Source organism: Schistocerca cancellata, chromosome 3 (assembly GCF_023864275.1).
Source record: "Schistocerca cancellata isolate TAMUIC-IGC-003103 chromosome 3, iqSchCanc2.1, whole genome shotgun sequence".
Lineage (NCBI taxonomy): Eukaryota > Metazoa > Arthropoda > Insecta > Orthoptera > Acrididae > Schistocerca > Schistocerca cancellata.
Genome location: NC_064628.1, coordinates 681,666,958 through 681,685,760, shown reverse-complemented (window position 1 = coordinate 681,685,760; position 18,803 = coordinate 681,666,958). Strand labels below are relative to the sequence as shown.

The 18,803-nt window shown below is 42.0% G+C and overlaps 1 protein-coding gene across 1 annotated transcript in view; it reads left to right on the top strand.

Annotated features, from left to right (window-relative positions):
- Window positions 1-18,803, top strand: part of LOC126176507 (uncharacterized) — a 403,754-nt gene that overhangs the window by 279,057 nt on the left and 105,894 nt on the right. Inside the window, exons 9-11 of the mRNA XM_049923663.1 lie at window positions 3,959-4,067; window positions 9,133-9,329; window positions 12,697-12,787. Of these exons, the coding sequence (XP_049779620.1) occupies window positions 3,959-4,067; window positions 9,133-9,329; window positions 12,697-12,787 (397 nt within the window). The remainder of the gene's footprint in view (window positions 1-3,958; window positions 4,068-9,132; window positions 9,330-12,696; window positions 12,788-18,803) is intronic.

The following is an 18,803-nucleotide window of genomic DNA, read 5'->3' as shown; positions in this document are numbered from 1 at the left end:
CATTTGGGAAGGCAATAGTGCAAATTTCATGTCCAACCATCCTGATTTAGGTTTCCCATGATTTCTCTAAACCTCTCCAGGGAAATGGTGGGATCATTCCTCTGAAAGGGCACAACTGATTTTCTTCCTCACCCTAAAGAAACAATCCAGGTTTGTGCTCTGCCCCCCCCCCCCCCCCCCCCAATGGCCTCGATGTTGATGGAACTTTAAACTATAATATTCTTTCTTCTTCTTGAACAGCAGTGTTGGGGGGTGGGTTTTGGGGATAAGGAAGAGGTGTGGGGCAGGGAGGGAGAGGGTAAAGAGGGTAAGGTTGAGAGAAGATGCTAGTGCTGCCTATGGGAGTGTGCGGTAACATGGCGGGGATAGGATAGAGTCGTTAGACGCAGCATCAGGAGACTTGAGCCTTTTTTTTTATTTTGAGGTGAATTGGGGAGGAAGGGAGAGGTGAGAAGAAAGAAAGAAAGGAAAAGGGCTATGTATGTGCATTGTTGGAATAAAAGTCATGTGTAGCACTGGAATGGGAGCAAGGAAGGTGATAGGCAGGTGGAATACACTGACTAGCAAAGATAGAGGCCAGAGGGAATTTTGCGAATGATGAACATATTGTAAGGAGAATTTCCATCTGTACATTTCAGAAAATTTGGTGTTTGTGGGAAGAAACCAGGTGGCAAGGCTGTGAAATAATGATTAAAGTGAAGCATGTCATATTGAGTGCGTGTTTAGCAACTGTGTGGACTGTCTGTCTCTTGATCACAGTTTGGCAGTGGCCATTCATGCAAAAAGTCAGCTTGTTAGCACCCATGCCCATGTTGAAAGTGGAACAGTGGTGCAGCTAAGTTGGTAAGTCATATGGTTACTTTCACAGGTGGCCCTGCCTTTGATGGAGTAGGAGACACCTGTAACAGGACTGGAGTAGGTGGTAGTGGGAAGATGTATAGGACAGGTTTTGCATCTAGGCCTCCCACAGGGATATGAGTAATTAGGAAAGCGGTTAGGAGCAGGAGTGGAGTGGGGATGAGCACGGATATTACATAGGTCATGTGTGTGTGGGGAATACCACTGTGGGAAGGGTGGGATGGATAGCGGGGAGGATAATTCTCATTTCAGGTGTGAAGAGAGAGAGTTGAAACTGCTGGAGAATGTGAGTCAGCTACTCCAATCCTGGATGCTACTGGGTCATGAGGAAGTGCTCCTTTTTTGCTGGACAGAGTGTGTGTGGGAGTGGTAGGTGACTGGCGAGATAGTACATGAGAGCTCTGTTTCTGGACAAATTTTGGAGGCTAATTTCAGTCTTTGAAGGCCGCAGCAAGACCCTTGGTGCATTTGGAGAGGGGCTGCTCATCACTGCAGATGCAATGACCGTGGGTGGCTAGGATGTATGGAAGGGACTTCTTGGTTTGGAATGAGTGACAGTTCAAACTGGAGATATTATATGTGGTTGGTAGGTTTGATGTGGATGGAGGTGCTTATGAAGCCATCCTTGAGATGGAGGTTGACATCGGGGAAAGTGGCTTAGTGGGCTGAGGAGGACCAGACGAAGTGAATGGGGGAGGAGGTGTTGAGGTTCTGGAGGAATGTGGAAAGTGTGTACTTGCAGAGGGTGCCCTCACCCGTGGTCTGGTACATGAAGATGTCATCAATGAATCTGAACCAGGTGAAGGGGTTTGGGATTCTTGGCAGTTAGGAAGGATACTGTAGATGGCCCATGAATAGTTTAGCATAGGAAGGTCTCATATGGGTGCTGATCGCTCTAACACAATTTCCTTACAATTACAGGGGTGAATCAAATATAAACTGGAATTTTTGTTCTATGCCATTGTTGTAATTGGTGAGCAGTGAAATCTCTTATCATTGTTTCTTTAATTTTCAATGAATGTTCTCCATACCGAGAAAGTTGTTGTACCATTTATTTAGTCAGAATTGCAATGTGAGAGCAAGAGTTACTGTCAACTGCTGCACAACACATTATAATCAAGTTTCTCATGACAGAGGGGATAAAGCCATCTGAAATGTTGAAAAGACCTGCAACACCATTCAGCAACAGCACCCTGAGAAAGACTCAAGTGCACACATGACACAAACAGGTCAAGAAACAGGTGAAAATGCAGCTCACCAATGCCCAAGAAGCAGTATGGTTTAGGAGAATATTCACATTATTAGCCAGATTACTGAAGATGATTGCCAAGTAACAGTTGCCAAAATTAGCATTCAGGTTAAATAAGCCATGGTAGTGCTCAGGTGATCATTACTGACATCCTCTGATATTAAAAATTTTCCGCAAGGTGGGTGCCTTGTCTTCTCACTGCAGAGCTCAAATTTCATTTTATCAAGGTGTCAAAAGCTACTGACACTAACAAACTGAAGGGGAACATTTTTTGCACCTGTGATGAAATGTGAGTGCAATACTACACCCTGGAATCGAAAAAAAAAGCAGCATGTAATTGCACAAAAATGACGAATCTGCCCCTGGCAAAGCCAAAGACTGTCTCTCCACAGGCAAGGTTCTTGCAATAGTCTTTTTTTTTATTATTTTAAAGGATTTCTTGTCATCAGTTTTATCCATGAATGTTGTATTGCGAATGATGTATACTATTTCCAACTTTTGGACCAAACAAAACATGCATATAATCAGAAGTGGTGTGCATTTCCAATCCAAGATGTGCTCATGCTGTTGTTCTGGACCACACTAGAACATCCTCCCTACAGTCTGGATTTATAACCCTGCAATTTCCATTTGTTTGGACCACTAAAGGAAGCAGTCGGAGGATATAGATTTGATGTTGATGATGTTGTCAAAGTGTTCATGCACAACTGGCTGCTGTCACAGCCACATTCATTTTACAGAAATGGCATCAAGACACTGCCTGTTCACTGCGAAGAATGTGTTTTCCATTCAGGAGACCTGATAGAAAAATAAGTTTTTCTGAAGCTTAAATAAACTTATATAAAAAATTCCAGTTTGTATGTGATTCACCCTCATACCCCTCCTTGGAAGGCATCACCTACAAATAAATCTGTGGTATGACAATGGGCACCAACATCGCACTACTGTATGCTAAACAATTCATGGGCCATCTAGAGTATCGTTCCTAACCGCCAGGATCCCAAACCTCCTCACCTAGCTTCTTCCCCAACCCCTACCTGCTATCCCTCCCCCTCCCTGCTCCATGCCTCTTCTGTATCCCCACTACCCACCCCAACAAAGACCACTGCTCACCTCCAATGCGGTAGCAATCAAGCATTAATGCCTGGAGACAGCAGTGGCCACACATGTGTGAGATGTGGTTCTGTAAATGTATTTGAGTTTTGTTGTCTACACCTAATGAAAAAGACTTAGACCCAGAGCTGAATAATATCTAGCAGTCATTTACATGCTGTCTGTCTACTACTCAATGCCTACTCTATGTGGTGAGTGGTAATATGTCCATGTTATTGTATCTGTGATTTCCACTGTTTGTTTATTGTGAAGGTCATCTGTCAGTTCCTGCACCATTAGGTAAATCTCTGCACATCTTCTTGTGTTTCACTTCAGTTTTTAGTGTTGTAATTTTCCTGTATAGAATAGCATCAACTAATGAACAGTTTCACAGAGTTTCCAATTTCATCCATCAGGTGAATTTATATATAGGGTGTTGCAACCAACTCTGCCAATCAGTAAGAACTATGCTAATTTTGTCATGATAAGAAAATTGTTTAGACCAAGTTTATTTGGTTCCCAAAGTTGTACACTACCTAAAATCACTTGAATGACATGATCTAAAATACAGCTGTCTCTAGTATTTTTTAAAATTTGACTATTATAAATTTTTGCAGTAGAAAGCAGAGCTGTGTGAGACAAATTCAGTGATACATCACTTTTGCAGACCTGGCAAGATATTGTGGAGTAAAAATTTATTAAATGTGGCAATGTTTGTAACAGTAATAGATTTCTCAATATTTATCTTCCTGGTTTCAGCAATAGTAAACCCAAGAATTTTCCTGCCAGAGATGTCCAGCCCAGTGACACAACTTCTTCAGTGTCACAGAACGTGGCTCCTGGAAATAAGCAAGAGCAAACTGTTCAGGTGAGAGAGAGAGAGAGAGAGAGAGAGAGAGAGAGAGAGAGGGGGGGGGGGGGCGGGGAGGCAGTAGTCGCTCTTTTGGAACTTCGTATTTGCAGACTGGAAACTAATAATACTCATTGGAATACAAAAGCACAAACAGGAAAATGAACATTGCAACTTCCTTACAAAATATTTTTCTGTCTTTGAATATTTAACAGCAATTTATGAAGGTCACGACATGCACACACACACACACACACACACACACACACACACACACACACACACACACGCAGAGTGTTCTTCAAAACACCCTGACAATTCATAAATTGTCTTGCAGGATTGAAAATTCACCTGCTGAGTGTTTTTGGTCAGTAATTTTCAATGTTTTTCAGATCAGCACCTCTTGCTGCGCAGTCCACCCCCCCTTTCACCTCTACTTACTCTCAAAGATTTTTTGAACTTCATTTGAAGACCTTTTCTTTCACAGTGGTAGTTGTCCACTTGTAGGTGAAGGAATGAATCTGTATTTCAACTATTGATAAGCATATTGATGGCACATTTTTCTCAGATATTTTGAGAAAATATGCTTTCGAAACACAATGATTATGCCTCTGACTAGACACCACAGGATTTCATTATTCACCACTGACTATAGACGCAACTCACCTTAATGAACACTCAACTTCAGCAATCTCAGTACTGATGCTTTTCTGGTGCTGTGGTAGTCCCTTTCTAAGTCTGTTCACACATTTCCCTTGGCAGAGCTTTGCCCAAGTCTGAGATCTCCAGCAAACTATACTTACCAACACTACAATGGCTTGTGGAAATTAAAGTATTAATTGCAGTTCAAAACACATTTATTTTTATTTTTTAAAAGTTTTTGTTATCTCATTTTTAAAATAACTGCTAATCAAAATATCAGTTTATAGACTCATATTGGATTGAGCTGACCTGTACTGCTGTAACAATATTTAGGAAAGTAAATTCACACACATTTTTTTCCTCTCCTGATAACTAAAAGAACAATCATCAAAGGAAACAGAACACTCACCCTGGACACTCTGACCACCCCCATTTTCCTCACAACTCCCCCTGCAGCCTGGTATGTAACAGCTACTTTCAAAATGAAGAACAACGAACAAAATTATGTGATCTTGCACTGATGAATTACAACATAAACAATATATTATTTGGTGACTCAGCACTTCTACCATTTCACGAATATGAAACTATATACATTCCACTAGGGCTTCCCATTACCATATTTTAGATACAACTGGAGTACTTTTGAGCTATCAGCTGTAGCTATGGATAAATCAATGCTGAACAGTACATTTTATAGCCCATTGACACTAAGCTTGAAAAGTATTTTGTGTTCTAAAAATATTTTACGAGTCATGTGAATCTCTGTTTCCTACCAGTGTATGCAGTTCATATGAGGTGCTATCCAGAATTTTCTGGACTGGTGCTGCCATTTGTTGAAAACCTTACCTTTGGACTAATGGTCACTAACACCCTCGAAGTAGTTCCCATCCACACGTACACACCGGTCCCATCGCTTCTGCCACTGGTCGAACGTTTTCTGGAAGTCCTGTTCTTTGAGGGTGTTTATCACCACCAGCAATGCTTCATGAATCCTCTCTAGAATGTCAAACCAGCGGCCTATCAACTTGAGTTTCAGTTTTGGGAATAGCATGAAGTTGCTAGTGTGGTGGGTGGGGTACAACTGCCATGTTGTTTTTTGCCAAAAAGGTCCTGGTGAGCAAGGACGTGTGACAGGGCACATTGTCATGATGCAGCAGCCAATTCCCTTGACACGAAAGTTCGGGCCATTGTCGCTGCACGTTTTCACGGAGTCGTCGCAAAATATCACAGTAGTACTCGGAATTCACTGTTTGGTTGGGTGGGACGAATTATTTGTGCACAATTCCCATGGTATCAAAGAAAATGATGATCATGCTCTTCACTTTGCTCTTCAACTGTCTTGCTTTTTTGGGTCTTGGGGAGCCTGGGCTCTTCCACTGGGACGATTGTTGCTTTGACTCTGGGTCACTTGTTCAATCATTGCAAGGGTCTCCATAGTACTTTTCCTGAGATTCGCACAGAATTTCATATACACGTGCTGTTCTGTTCATGGATCCATCATAAAATCGCCACACACGAAACACAGAGTATTACAGAAATCACTGTGGACACGCAACACGTCCTCCCAGCTGAATGCCACTCCACACACTGACTCATCAGATATGCAGCTCTCGCCACGTAGCGGTGCAAAGATCTACTACTCCTACTTTACAGATAGCAGCACCAGTCCCAAAAAGTTTGGATTTCACCTCGTACAGTCATGATGGAATCTTCATTTGTAACATAATAATCAGGTATATAATTACAGAAAATCATTCAAACTGCATCACTGTGACTGAAAGCTGTTCTCAACTTGAAGGTTGGTTTGGACATCAGAATGCTTTACTGGAGATGGTCCTGTTTAAAGTGGTATGCCCTCATCTTCCTCTGACCTTTGAATTGATTTGCCCTGCCAGCTACGAGGGGATGACAGTTTAATATGGACTCCAAACCACAGCACAGACTGGTGCATCCGATGTTAACAAATCCTTGCCAGAGGTGAAAGAAGGAAAATTTTAGGACCAACTTTGGATTGAGCCCAGACATTTGGATTCTTAGTCTGACACTCACAAAGCCACTAAGCCAAACTGCTGTGACTATATCATGTTGAGCACTTTAAAAAAATTGCTGATAATATTTTCAATGTAAGAACAGAATTAACTGATATTAAGAAGCTGCAGGTGCAACTTTTAGTTTGCTTTAGTGGTCAATCCAAAAGGTACCAACATTGGTTGTTAGGTCACACTTAACATGATCTCCTACATCTCTGACTATATTGCAAGAGAGTTTGGCCTGTAACAGCTTTGCATGAAGTGTGTTCTTTGCAGAAAGGGAGATGAAAATAAATAAATAAAAAGACGTTACTTTGAAAACTAATGCTAAATTTTCTGGCACTGAAAAACCTGCTGTGTGTATATTTATTAGGTGATTAGAGTAACATTAAATGAGATTTGTCATGGGCAATGTGGTATGTATATGTATACATAATATGTATTTGCATGAAAGTGAAACACAGACGATAAACAGTTTAGATAAGAAGAGAATATAAGCTTTTGAAATGTTGTGCTACAGAAGAATGCTGAAGATTAGATGGGTAGATCATTTACCTAATGGAGAAGGACTGAATAGAATTGGGGAGAAAAGAAATTTGTAGCACAACCCGAGTAAAAGAAGGGATTGGTTGGTAGGATACATTCTGAGACATCAAGAGATCACTGATTTAGTACTGGAGGGACATGTGGGGGTAAAAATTGTAGAGGGAGATCAAGAGATGAATACAGTAAGCAGATTCAAAATAATGTAGGTTGCAGTAGTTATTCAGAGATGAAGAGACTTGCACAGGATAGAGTAGCATGGGGAGTTGCACAAACAAGATCTAAACAACAACATGGGTTTGCACTGCTCATCCCATATGCAGACCATAGTTGGGAGTAAAATATTGGGCACACACACACACACACACACACACACACACACACACACACACACCTGTGGGTCAACATTTTGCTGGGTGGTCACACAGTGCCGGGATTGCACCTCAGCAGGTGGACTAGGGTAGGGGTTGTGTTAGGTGGGATGGGACTTTGGGTGAGAGAGGTGGCAGGGTCACAGGCTAGGCATGTGACACATGGGCACTGGAGCTGGTAAGCTGCAGTGCACAGTGACAATGACAGTAATGTAGAGGCATGGATTGGGAGGGGATGACAGGACAGAGGAAGGGGAAACTGTTGGGGAGAGGTCATGGTGGCAGTGGGTTAGTGGAGATTGGGGCCAGGATGATAAGGATGTTTTGTAAGAATAATTCCTATCTGCGTGGTTCAGGAAAACTGGTGCTGGAGGGAAGGAATCAGATGGTAGGGGTTGTGAAGCAGCAGTCATTGAACTTGAATGTGTTGTGCTCAGCAGTATGTTGTGCCCCTGTGTGATCAAATACGTTCTTGGCCACAGTTTGACAGTGGCTATTCATTCTGGTGGACAGCTGGTTGGTGGTCATGCTCATATAAAATGCCGTGTAGAAATTGAAGCAGAGCTGGTATATGACATACCTGATTCCCCATGTGGCTCTGCCTCTGCTGAGATGGGATAGGATAGGCCGGTGAGAGGACTGGAGTAGGATGGACAGGTGGATGGATCAGACAGCTCTTGTATCTGGGTCTTTCGTAGGCATATGGCCCTTCTGGCTAGGTGTTGGGAATGGGAGTGGTATAGGACTGGACTGTGATGTTCATGGTGGTTGGATGGGCAGTGGACTCCCAGTTTAAAAGGGGTGGGAAGGATCAAGAGTAGGAGCTCACTTATTTCCAGTCATGACGACAAATAATCACAGCCCTTGTGTTCAGTTGCTCCTGTTTGGAGTGCTACTGGGTGATAAAGGGACACTCAATTCAGGCACTTGCTATTCATAATCATGATCACCCACCCAACATGTACAACATCCTGGTCTGTTCCTGTGTCACTTCCTCTCCCAACCCATTGCCATGAGAGTCATCCCTATGGAAGACCCAAGAGCAAGACCTGCTCAATTCACCCAACTAGCACATCCCATTTCAGTTCTGTCACAGGTTACCCTATCCCATCAGACGTAGAGCCATCTATGAAGGCAGCCATGTCATATACCAGCTCTGATGCAATTTCTGTACAGAACTGTATGTGGGTATGACCACCAACCAACTACCACCAGAATGAATTGCCAGGGCCAGACTATGGCCAAGAATGAAAAGGTAGAGAGAGAGAGAGAGAGAGAGAGAGAGAGAGAGAGAGAGAGAGAGAGTGAGTGTATGAAAGCTTTTTTGTGTTCCTGTGGATGACTCAGTGCTTCTGCAACTTGATAAGTAGTCTCTTTTACTTTTAAATTATGTATTTCCTTCATTTTAACTCAGATGGTGCAATTAAAAAATGAAAAAGTTAATCCCAAGACATGTTGAAACAGCACTAAGCACCTTTTTTTCACCTTTTGTAGGAGGCTGCGCCAGTAACTTTAGGAAACATATCACAGTCTGAAGCAACTGGTGTCAGTAGCCAAATGGATTCGCTTCCTCCAGATGGACTCAAACCACCTGAGAAATCACCTGCCTTGAGGTATCCGAAGGAAACAAAAGCTGATCAAGCAGATACAACTTACAAAAAAGAACTTCTTCCTAAACCACCAAGCCACCCGTAAGAAAATAATGTTTTAGTATGTTTTTTAGTTTATCATCTTTCTGTTATCTCATCAGAAACTCTTTTTCATACCAAGAGTAATCTCCTCAATAACCAGTCATCTTGTCTTCTCGTTCAAACATGATTAAATATTAACACATGATCACCTTATTTTAATGCAGTTTTTTGTTTTCAGAGCATTTGAAGAAAAGTTGACAGTTTTTCTTGAATTGTGTTAGCTTATAGTTGTATAATATAGTGGTATGAGATATATTAAGTGAAACTCAAGAAAACGTAAGTATAGGAAAACTTCAAAATTACAAGGAGACTGAATAAGTGGTCAGTACCAATCTGCAGAAGGTAAACTTCCAATATTGCGAATGAACAAACTTAAAAGTGAAAGTACTATTCCTAGCTTTTGAAACTATTAGTTTCTTCCTGAGGGAGAAAAGAGCGATACATTAGGGAAGGTTGGGAAGGAGTGACAGGTCGCTCAGACCCCAAGTTGGTAGGAACCCATCTGTTGTGAGAATGAGGGAAGACAGAGCTACTGAAGGAACAGAAGTGGAAGACTCTTGAAGATAGATGTAAACTATCCCGAGAAAGTCTATTAACAAATTTTCAAGAACCAGCTTTAAATGATTACTCTAGCAATATACTACAACCCCCTACATATCACTCACATAGGGATTATGAGGGTAGGATTAGAATAATTACTGCAAACACAGAGGCACCCAAACAATCTCTGTGCTCCATACGTGAATGGAACAGGAAGAAACCCTAATAATAGGTACAAGGGGATGTACCCCCCCCCCCCCCCCCCTGCCATACACCTCTCGGTGGTTTGCAGAGTATAGATGTAGATGTACATGTGGAAAGATTAAGTGGGAGCTATCAGAGAGCATTAGATCATAGATAGTTTAACTGTACTAGCTTCAGGCCAGAGCCAATATAAGATCAGAGTGAAAAGTAAAGTTGGGTTAAGTGAAAGAGAAATGAGAAGGGGAATGATTAGTGCCATTAAGAGTTAAGTTGGAAACAGAAAAGGAGATGAGAAAGAAACCAAAGATAATGAGAGGGAGAGGGAGAGGGAGAGGTAAAGATATATGATTGAGTGAGTTAATGGGAGTGCTGGAACTTCATTTCATCAAGGGAATGGTGGTTGAATTAAAAATATGCTGCAGTTGTAAACATTTGTCTATTCATTGCACAACTCATTTCAGGAGCTTATAGCCCAATAATCAGATATCACCAAGTAATTTATTAAATTCATGGATGTGTGGCACTAGTCATTCAATAAAAAGATGCATTGTTTACTACTGCGGTGGATTTTTAATTCAGTCAACATGATCCTCAGTTGCAGATGTTTTCAAAATAAGATTTTATCACCAAGTAAGATACTGGAGAGGCATTCTGTGTCCTCCCAATTTTACAATTCCCTTGAGTCAATTCTCCTTTTGATAAAATAATCACTCCTGTATGTTGTCTGAAGTTTTGAAATGTGAACTTTTAACTAACATTTGATGTTCTCTCTCTGAATGAGAAGCTCATAGTTTTATTTGCGTAATTGGATACAAAAAAGAACTACTGGGGCCATGAGCTAAGCACAGATTGGCATTCTTACTAAATGTAGTCTGCCATAGCAACTTGTAAATACCTGCCCTGGTGTGGAAGTGTGGGGTGCTGAAACTGCCACAGACTTGTGTGATGTAATATGTGGGAAGGCAACCACAGAAACAACGTCGATGTTTTACCATTGTGTATATGCTGCAGATGTTGTCATCAGTGTTTTCCTTGCCTGATTAATTTAGCCTGGGCTTCATTAATAATCACAGGCACCTTTACATCATTGTGAACTCTTTGTTCACAAATATAGTACCTATTGCAGATCCTTACACAAAGCGGACGTAGGTGCATGAAACTTAAAGGTTGTCTTGTATTCAGAAATCCAGTGCATTGGTACTACTTTAAGAATGTATTTGACATCTTCCTTCCAACCTGTCACTTTAAGCAGGTAGAATTCTCATTTTAATGTAACTGGATAGATAAAATACACCTTCCAAGCGACAGCAGGAGAACACACATATAAAATAGGTTTTAAGTATGCAAGCTTTTGGATCCAGTAGCTCCTTCTCCTGGCAGAAGGGTTGAAGGGGAAGAGGGATGAAGGGAAAGGACTGGAGAGATTTAGGAAAAGGGGCAGAATTCGGAAAAGTCACCCAGAATGCTCATATGGTATGAGAAGTCCGATAAGCGTCCCCTGACCTGGGGTTCTGGGTGACTATTTTGAACTTTACCCCTTTTCCTAAATCGGATGTGAGTTTTAAGGGAGAGGATAAGGAGTCATTCCAATCCCGGGAGTGTGGAAAGACTTACCTTAGGGTGAAAAAAGGACAGGTATACACTGGCGCGTGCGCGCGCGCACACACACACACACACACACACACACACACACACACACACACACACACACACACATATCCACCTGCACACATACAGACACAGGCAGACATATGTAAATGCCTGAAGGAGAGGGAAGGACGAAAAGATGTTGGTTTTAAGGGAGAGGGTAAGGAGTCATTCCAATCCCGGGAGCGGAAAGACTTACCTTAGGCGGGAAAAAAGGACAGGTATACACTTGTACACACAGACATATCCATCCTCACTCATACAGACGCAGGCAGACATATGTAAATGCAGAGGTTGGGCAGAGATGTCAGTCGAAGTGGAAGTACAGAGGCAAAGATGTTGTTGAATGACAGGTGAGGTACGAGGGGCGGCAACTTGAAATTAGCGGAGGTTGAGGCCTGGTGGGGTAACGGGAAGAGAGAATATATTGAAGGGCAAGTTCCCATCTCCAGAGTTCTGAGAGGTTGGTGTCAGTGGGAAGTATCCAGATAAACCGGGTGGTGTAACACTGTGCCAAGATGTGCTGGCCGTGCACAAGGCATGTTTAGCCACAGGGTGATCCTCATTACCAACAAACGCTGTCTGCCTGTGTCCGTTCATACGAATGGACAGTTTTTTGCTGGTCATTCCCACATAGAAGGCTTATATGGTCAACAATTCTCATTTTGCTCTTTATCTTGTTGTTATTTTGCTTTTATATACAAATACTCAAGTACTGCAATTGTAATGTCAAACAGTACGTATATTTTCTTTTGTGTACAAACTAGATTATAGGATCCAGTGTTTCAGTGTCCAGTGCTAAACAGTGGCTGTTTAGGAACTCTTTGTATTAATGCTTTCACTGCCAAGGATGCAATAGGAAAAATTCTGTATGCACATCACAGTTTCATTGAAAGCTTCCATATATGTCATGCTTCTCAGCATTTTAACAAGTATCATTATCTTAATTCTTGTGACTCAAGTATTTGCTTTGTAGGAATTTACCACTGAGGGGTGTCCTATCCAGCTCTTCTGGTAGTGATACCGCTTCATGGGATACAGATTTTGAAGATGCTGAACTACCAGAGGTGAGTGAAGTATGTAACTGTTGATATATGGATATTAGGATAATATTCTCTTTTACATATGAGACACTTTTGTGAAAATAGATTCACAGGTGATTAACAAATAAAAAAATTCGGATATCATTATTCTTCATTTTTCTTCATCATGCCCATTGTCTTCTTGGTGCCAACCATATGTGGATTTGGTTTATGATTTTTGACACTATTTTTTTCTCTTCTGGCACTTTATACAACTTTACATCCTTCACTACATGTTCCCTATTGTTGGGCTTGACGTAGCTTTCCTCTTCCAAATTTTGCAGAAGTGCAAATCATGTGAGGAGGATCACGCACCACAGTGTGCATTCCACCTTATTTGCTTTTCAGTCTTTGCATAGTTTCTTTCTGGCAAAAGTAATACGCCCAAAACCCAACATGGTAGCTGTCCTATTGGGGGGGGGGGGGGGGGAGGAGGGTTGTTTGTCAAGTACCTATATGGTGGCAGTCCTCTGACCACACCGGGGTCGCACTCTTGGTGCCTGTGCCGTCAACATCCCACATATGCCAAACAGTGTGTGTCCATCATGGACAGGGCACAGGGATTGCTAGGAAAGGTTACCTGGCTGGCTAGCCGTTGCTGTGGCTGGTTGGTGTCCATGGAGAGAGCCCCCTTTCAGAGTGGGTGACACCAAGGCGCATAACTCACAGATGAAGTGGCTCAAACTTTCTTCCACTGATGGTTGCATAGTTCCAGCAGTCTCTTGTGAAGGAAGGGATTACTACAATGTGAAGAGAGATGACCCCACAATCTTTCCTTCCCTGACAGTGCTGTGGGAAGAATGTAGGGCTAAGAAATGGGAGGAGAAACACGCTCCATAATACTTAATTTGTTCTAGAACCAATGGGGATTCTCTTCTGACTACAAAGCCAATATTCCTTGTTGAACATCTTGAAGACAGGTTTGGGGACCTAGTAGTAATTTTGAAAATGGAAAGGGGTTAAGTGATTCTGGGTACAGGGTATCATCTTACACTGTGATCTCCTTTTATAGACCAATAATGAGTTACGTGCCAGTTTGGAGCGACGGGGTGTGCATTTTGTCCATTACGTCTTGTGGGGACCAAAGGACAACAGGGTTGGTAATGGAGCCTTCATCGTGGCCTTTATAGGTGACCTGTTGCTTGAAAACGTCAAGATGATGGTGTATCTATTCCATGTGAAACCCTATGTTCCTCTTCCTACTCAGTGCTTCAAATGTATGAGACTCAGCCACATGTCTTCACATTGTAACACCAGACATGTCTGTGGGGATTGTGGATGTCAGATCCACACTAACACTCCTTGTGCCCCTCCCCCTGCCTGCCTATGCACATTTCAGGGAGAACCATTTCCCCTGCTCTCTTCCAAAGAGAAAAGAAAATCCAAGAATACAAGATACTTGACCGACACACATTTCAGGAGGCTAAGGAGAAATATGATCATTCATGTCCTATACATGTGACAATGACATTTGCTATAGCTACAGTGATGTCATCATCTCTAGTAAGAGCACCCTTGCCCTTCAGGGCCTCTCAACTACACATGCTCTGCTAATGGTTGAGGGCCCACCTCCTACTTTCCTCCACATCCACTTTGGGAGTGTTGATTCCCAACCCACCAGGGTTGTTGATCCCCAGTCTGCAGCTGGAGAAGTGACACCCTCCTCTGGCATCTATCACCAGGGTCCGGTGGAGTGCCCCCTCCCAGGATTCTGCTGGTCTGTAATTGGATACCAGCCAGTCACTGGAGGAGGAACAGTTTGCTGATCGTAGGGCTCATGTTCTTCCTATGTCCCCTGAGGGTGGGGGGAATCTGTTGCCACAAGAGCCACCAGAACCTCTGCCTCAGGTACAGAGTCGGAGCATGCAGAGTCCAATGGCATGAGGCCACTGGAATCTCCTCTGTTTCGGAGATCTTCTTTTTTTGTTACTCTTCTCCTTGGATGATTCTGATATTTGTGAGGACCTGTTTGCCCTTGTTTCAGGGACCTTATCACTAACTTCCTTCAGTTGTAAAAGACTTGTGGCGCCATCACAGCCTCGTTACCATACGTGAATGGGGTTACCAGAGCTCACACTCTATTTTTGTCCCCAACTTATCACACCATACATTCCAGATTCAAGAAGATGCAACCCACATTACTCCCAGGGGGCTCTGTACTGAGTGTGCACCTTTTTCTAATGGATATCAATGGTCTAGATGCAGCTTTGGGGTCTACAACCTCATCCTCCCAGTATTATGATGATTTTTGCATTTACTATTACTCCTCCACTGTAGGTTTTGCTGAGAACTGACTGCATGGTGCAGTTCTGGGCTCTCACACCATGGCTTCCAGTTTTCAGCCACCGAGACCTGTGTCATGCACTTCTGTCATCATTGTACTGTCCATCCAGAGCCAGAACTCTACCTCAGTGACCAATTGTTCAATGTGGTCAAGTCTTATCACTGATTCCCAGTTGATGTAGCTTTCCCATCACCACCACCTTAAGTGAATGTGCTGCTCACACTTTAATACTCTTTGGTGCTTCAGTAACACCAGCTGGGCACAAACTACTATAGACTTTTGCAGCTTTTCAAGGTTTTGATCCTGTTCCTTCTTGATTATGGGAGTGTGGCAGATACTGGATCCAATACACACCATTATGGAGTCTGATTTGTGACAAGTGTCTTTTGGACCAGCCCTGTGAACAGCCTACTTGCAGAGGCTGGAGTCCCTCCAGTGCAGATCAGGTTCCAACAACTGCTGCTCAGCTATGTGATACATATTCACTCCTTGCCTGAGTGTTTGACCTATTGTGTCCTTTTCCTTGTAGGGAGATCCAGCTCCCACAACAGTGGCCCAGGACTGGAGTCATGATCACAGTTCTAATACAGTAACTCTGCTCTGAACTCCCAACTTGCTCTACTGTCACCTCTTGTCAGGGAACAATTGCATTTTTGTCTCGACCTATCATTTGGACTGAAAGACTATGTTGACCTCATGGTTTTTTGCTGTCTGCTCCTAGATGTCCTTGATGCATTTTTGGGTTTGGATGTGATATACGCTGATGGTTCTACAGTGAATGGATGAACTGGTTTTGCCTACTCACATGCAAGGTGCAATAAACTATGCTCCCTGCCAAAAGGTTGCAGTGTACTCACTGTGGAATTGGTGGCCATCACTCAATCCCTCCATTGCATTCTTTCTTGCACCAGTGAGATGTTCTTCATCAACAGTGACTCCCTGAACAGTCTTCACACTATCGACTAATCCTGCCCTCTACACCCAATGGTTGTTACTATCCAGGATGTCCTTTCTGATCTCCACTGAACTGGACAGTTGATTGTCTTTGTCTTTATCTCAAGTCACAATGGGATCACAGGGAATGAACATGCTGACTACTTGGTCAAGTTGGCTACCAGGATGCCGACTTCGGAGATGGAGGTACTGGAACCAGGTCTTCAGTCGACTCTGTGCTGTAGATTATTGGAGGCTTTGATCACAGATTGGCTTGGCCTGGTTTCTCCAAACAAGCCTCATGCAATGAAGGGGCCAAGACCATATCAGCTCTCCCTTCATGCTTCTCCCAGGGAATGTACTGTCCTCTGTTGACTATTACACTGGCCACACTTGTCTGATGCATGACCATGTCCTCTAACGTGGGGATCCACTCAATACTTGGTGTGATGCCCATCTGACAGTGACCCAAATCCTAGTGAACTATCCCAGTTTGGCTGGCTTATGGTGAAACTTTAAACTTGCTGACACTCTGCCTTTGGACCTATTGGACAATGCCAAAGTGGCTGACTTGGTTTTATAATTTACCTGTGGAGGTGGTTTTTACTCCTGTCCGCGAGGTAGGACACATGGATCTCATTGCTCATTGGCCACTTGAGGTATTGGAGGCTTGCCCCATCATCTGCTCTGACTCAGGGGGCCTGTGGTTGCCCTCGCTCAGTGGTCTGGCCTGGCTCCTGCCCTTCCCACCTTTTTAATTCTTCTTATTCTTTTACATCTGTTGATGGTTTACTGTCTTGTCATTGTTGTTCTTTTTTCTGAGATTTTATCACCTTGTCCAAGTTGCTACTTGTCTTGTAGTAATGGCAGGTGAGGAAACACTGGATGGATGCAGAGGGTGCATCTCCCATCACCTAACATGTTCTGGCAGCCTCCAGCTGCTTTCTGGGTGGAGAAATTCACTCACTTTCACTCTCTTGCCCATCTCTCACCTCTACTTGCTTCTGTCTCTTGGTTTTATTGATTTTTATTTACATATGGGTACTTCAGGTTAGCATTGAGAGTCCTTCCTCTCTGAAGACTCTTCCCTGCTTGACATATATAGTGGGGTAGAGTGTTGATGACCTCTTAGTTTGGTCCCTTTAACCCCATCAATCCAGTCCAATCTTAAAGTCCACAAGGGTGACAAATGGGTTGGTGTTTTGAAATCTCCTTAATATTGTCTTCAGACACCAGATCTGTTCAGCATGTGATTTACCTTCCCTGAAGCTTGTTTGATACTCACCAATCAAATGATCTGTTTGCTATTCAACTATGTTTAAGAGAGCTTTGGTTAAAGCCTTCTATATAACTGAAAGAAGAGACAGGCCACTGAAGTTGTTGTGGTTCTGCTCTATCGCCTTTCTTATACCACAGATGTGTAATAGCTTTCTTCCATTCCTTTGGAATCATTTCAGTTTCCCACATTTCTGTTAAAAGTGTATAAATTCTTCTCATGAAGTCTTTTCCTCCAATTTTCAATATTTCTGCAGTTATGCCATCCTCTCCAAGTACTTTGTTATTATTGAGTCACTGAATTATTTCTCTTATTTCTTGAATATCATTGTTATAATTATGATTGTTATTATCATCATCATCATCATCCTTAATCATGCATCTGCACAGTTAGGAAGTGGTTTTCATGGAATTTATGTATCTTTTCATAATTGTAGATACTGGATGGGTAAAGAGGAAATTCATTCTTCTTTTCTCTTCAATAATTTTTTAATATTATTACATGTGTGTAATGAAACAGCTTTCTCTCCTCGGTTAAAGACATTCTCAGGTAGTTCTAAGCTGTTCACATTTTTCTGTGACTGTTATAATTTTATTATTGTTATTGTTGATACTACTGTTTCTGTTTTTATTTTTCATTTTTTATAGCATGTCATCATTGACATTATCATACATATTGTATATGTGCAATATTGTAATTTAACATTAATGATATTTTTTATGAAATCGACCTGAATATTTGACCTGCGTATATTGTACTAGGAAATAGTATTTCAGTGATTACACAACATTTAAACAATTCAGATCAAGTAATTGATTAAAATGTAAATCAGTTTGATTGGATCATGAATGAATTTCAGATCTTAGCAATCATGTGGTATTGTGAAAATAGCTTTATTCTAGTCTGGATCTTCTTTGTATTAAATTTATAATGATGGAATAGCTAGATTAATTTAGCAGGTAGATTAATTTAGAATTTTAAATATTTTATATTATGTGACAATAATGCATCCAGAGGGAATTTACTGAAAAAGGAACAGGGTAATCTGGAGATTGCAATTTTTAATTAATATCTTACAATTGGAAACACATTTTATACACCCTTTTGATTTATTGCCCCACCTTTGCTATGATTTATCTTGAGTTTAAATTATTTGTAAGTCAAGTGACTGATGGCGTTAAATGCCATTCTTGTCCATGCCGCTTGGGGATTGTCCTGAAATTTTAATTTAAATTAGCATCCTTTAAATTGTGAATATAATAGTATGTTATGCCTTTAGTATGATCTGTTACAAACAGCATAAACTTTTATACACGTTCTTTCCAGTAGGTCTTGTGACTGGTTTGTTGCTGTTATTCATGTTTATCTGTCTTGTATTAATCTTTTCATCCCCATGTAATTTTTGCAGCTATTTTATATAATCTACAGTTGGTGTGCTTCTGTTGGTTTGTCATCCCCTGCTGTTCACTCTAGTGCCAGGTTACCTATTCCTGGATGCTGCTATAAGA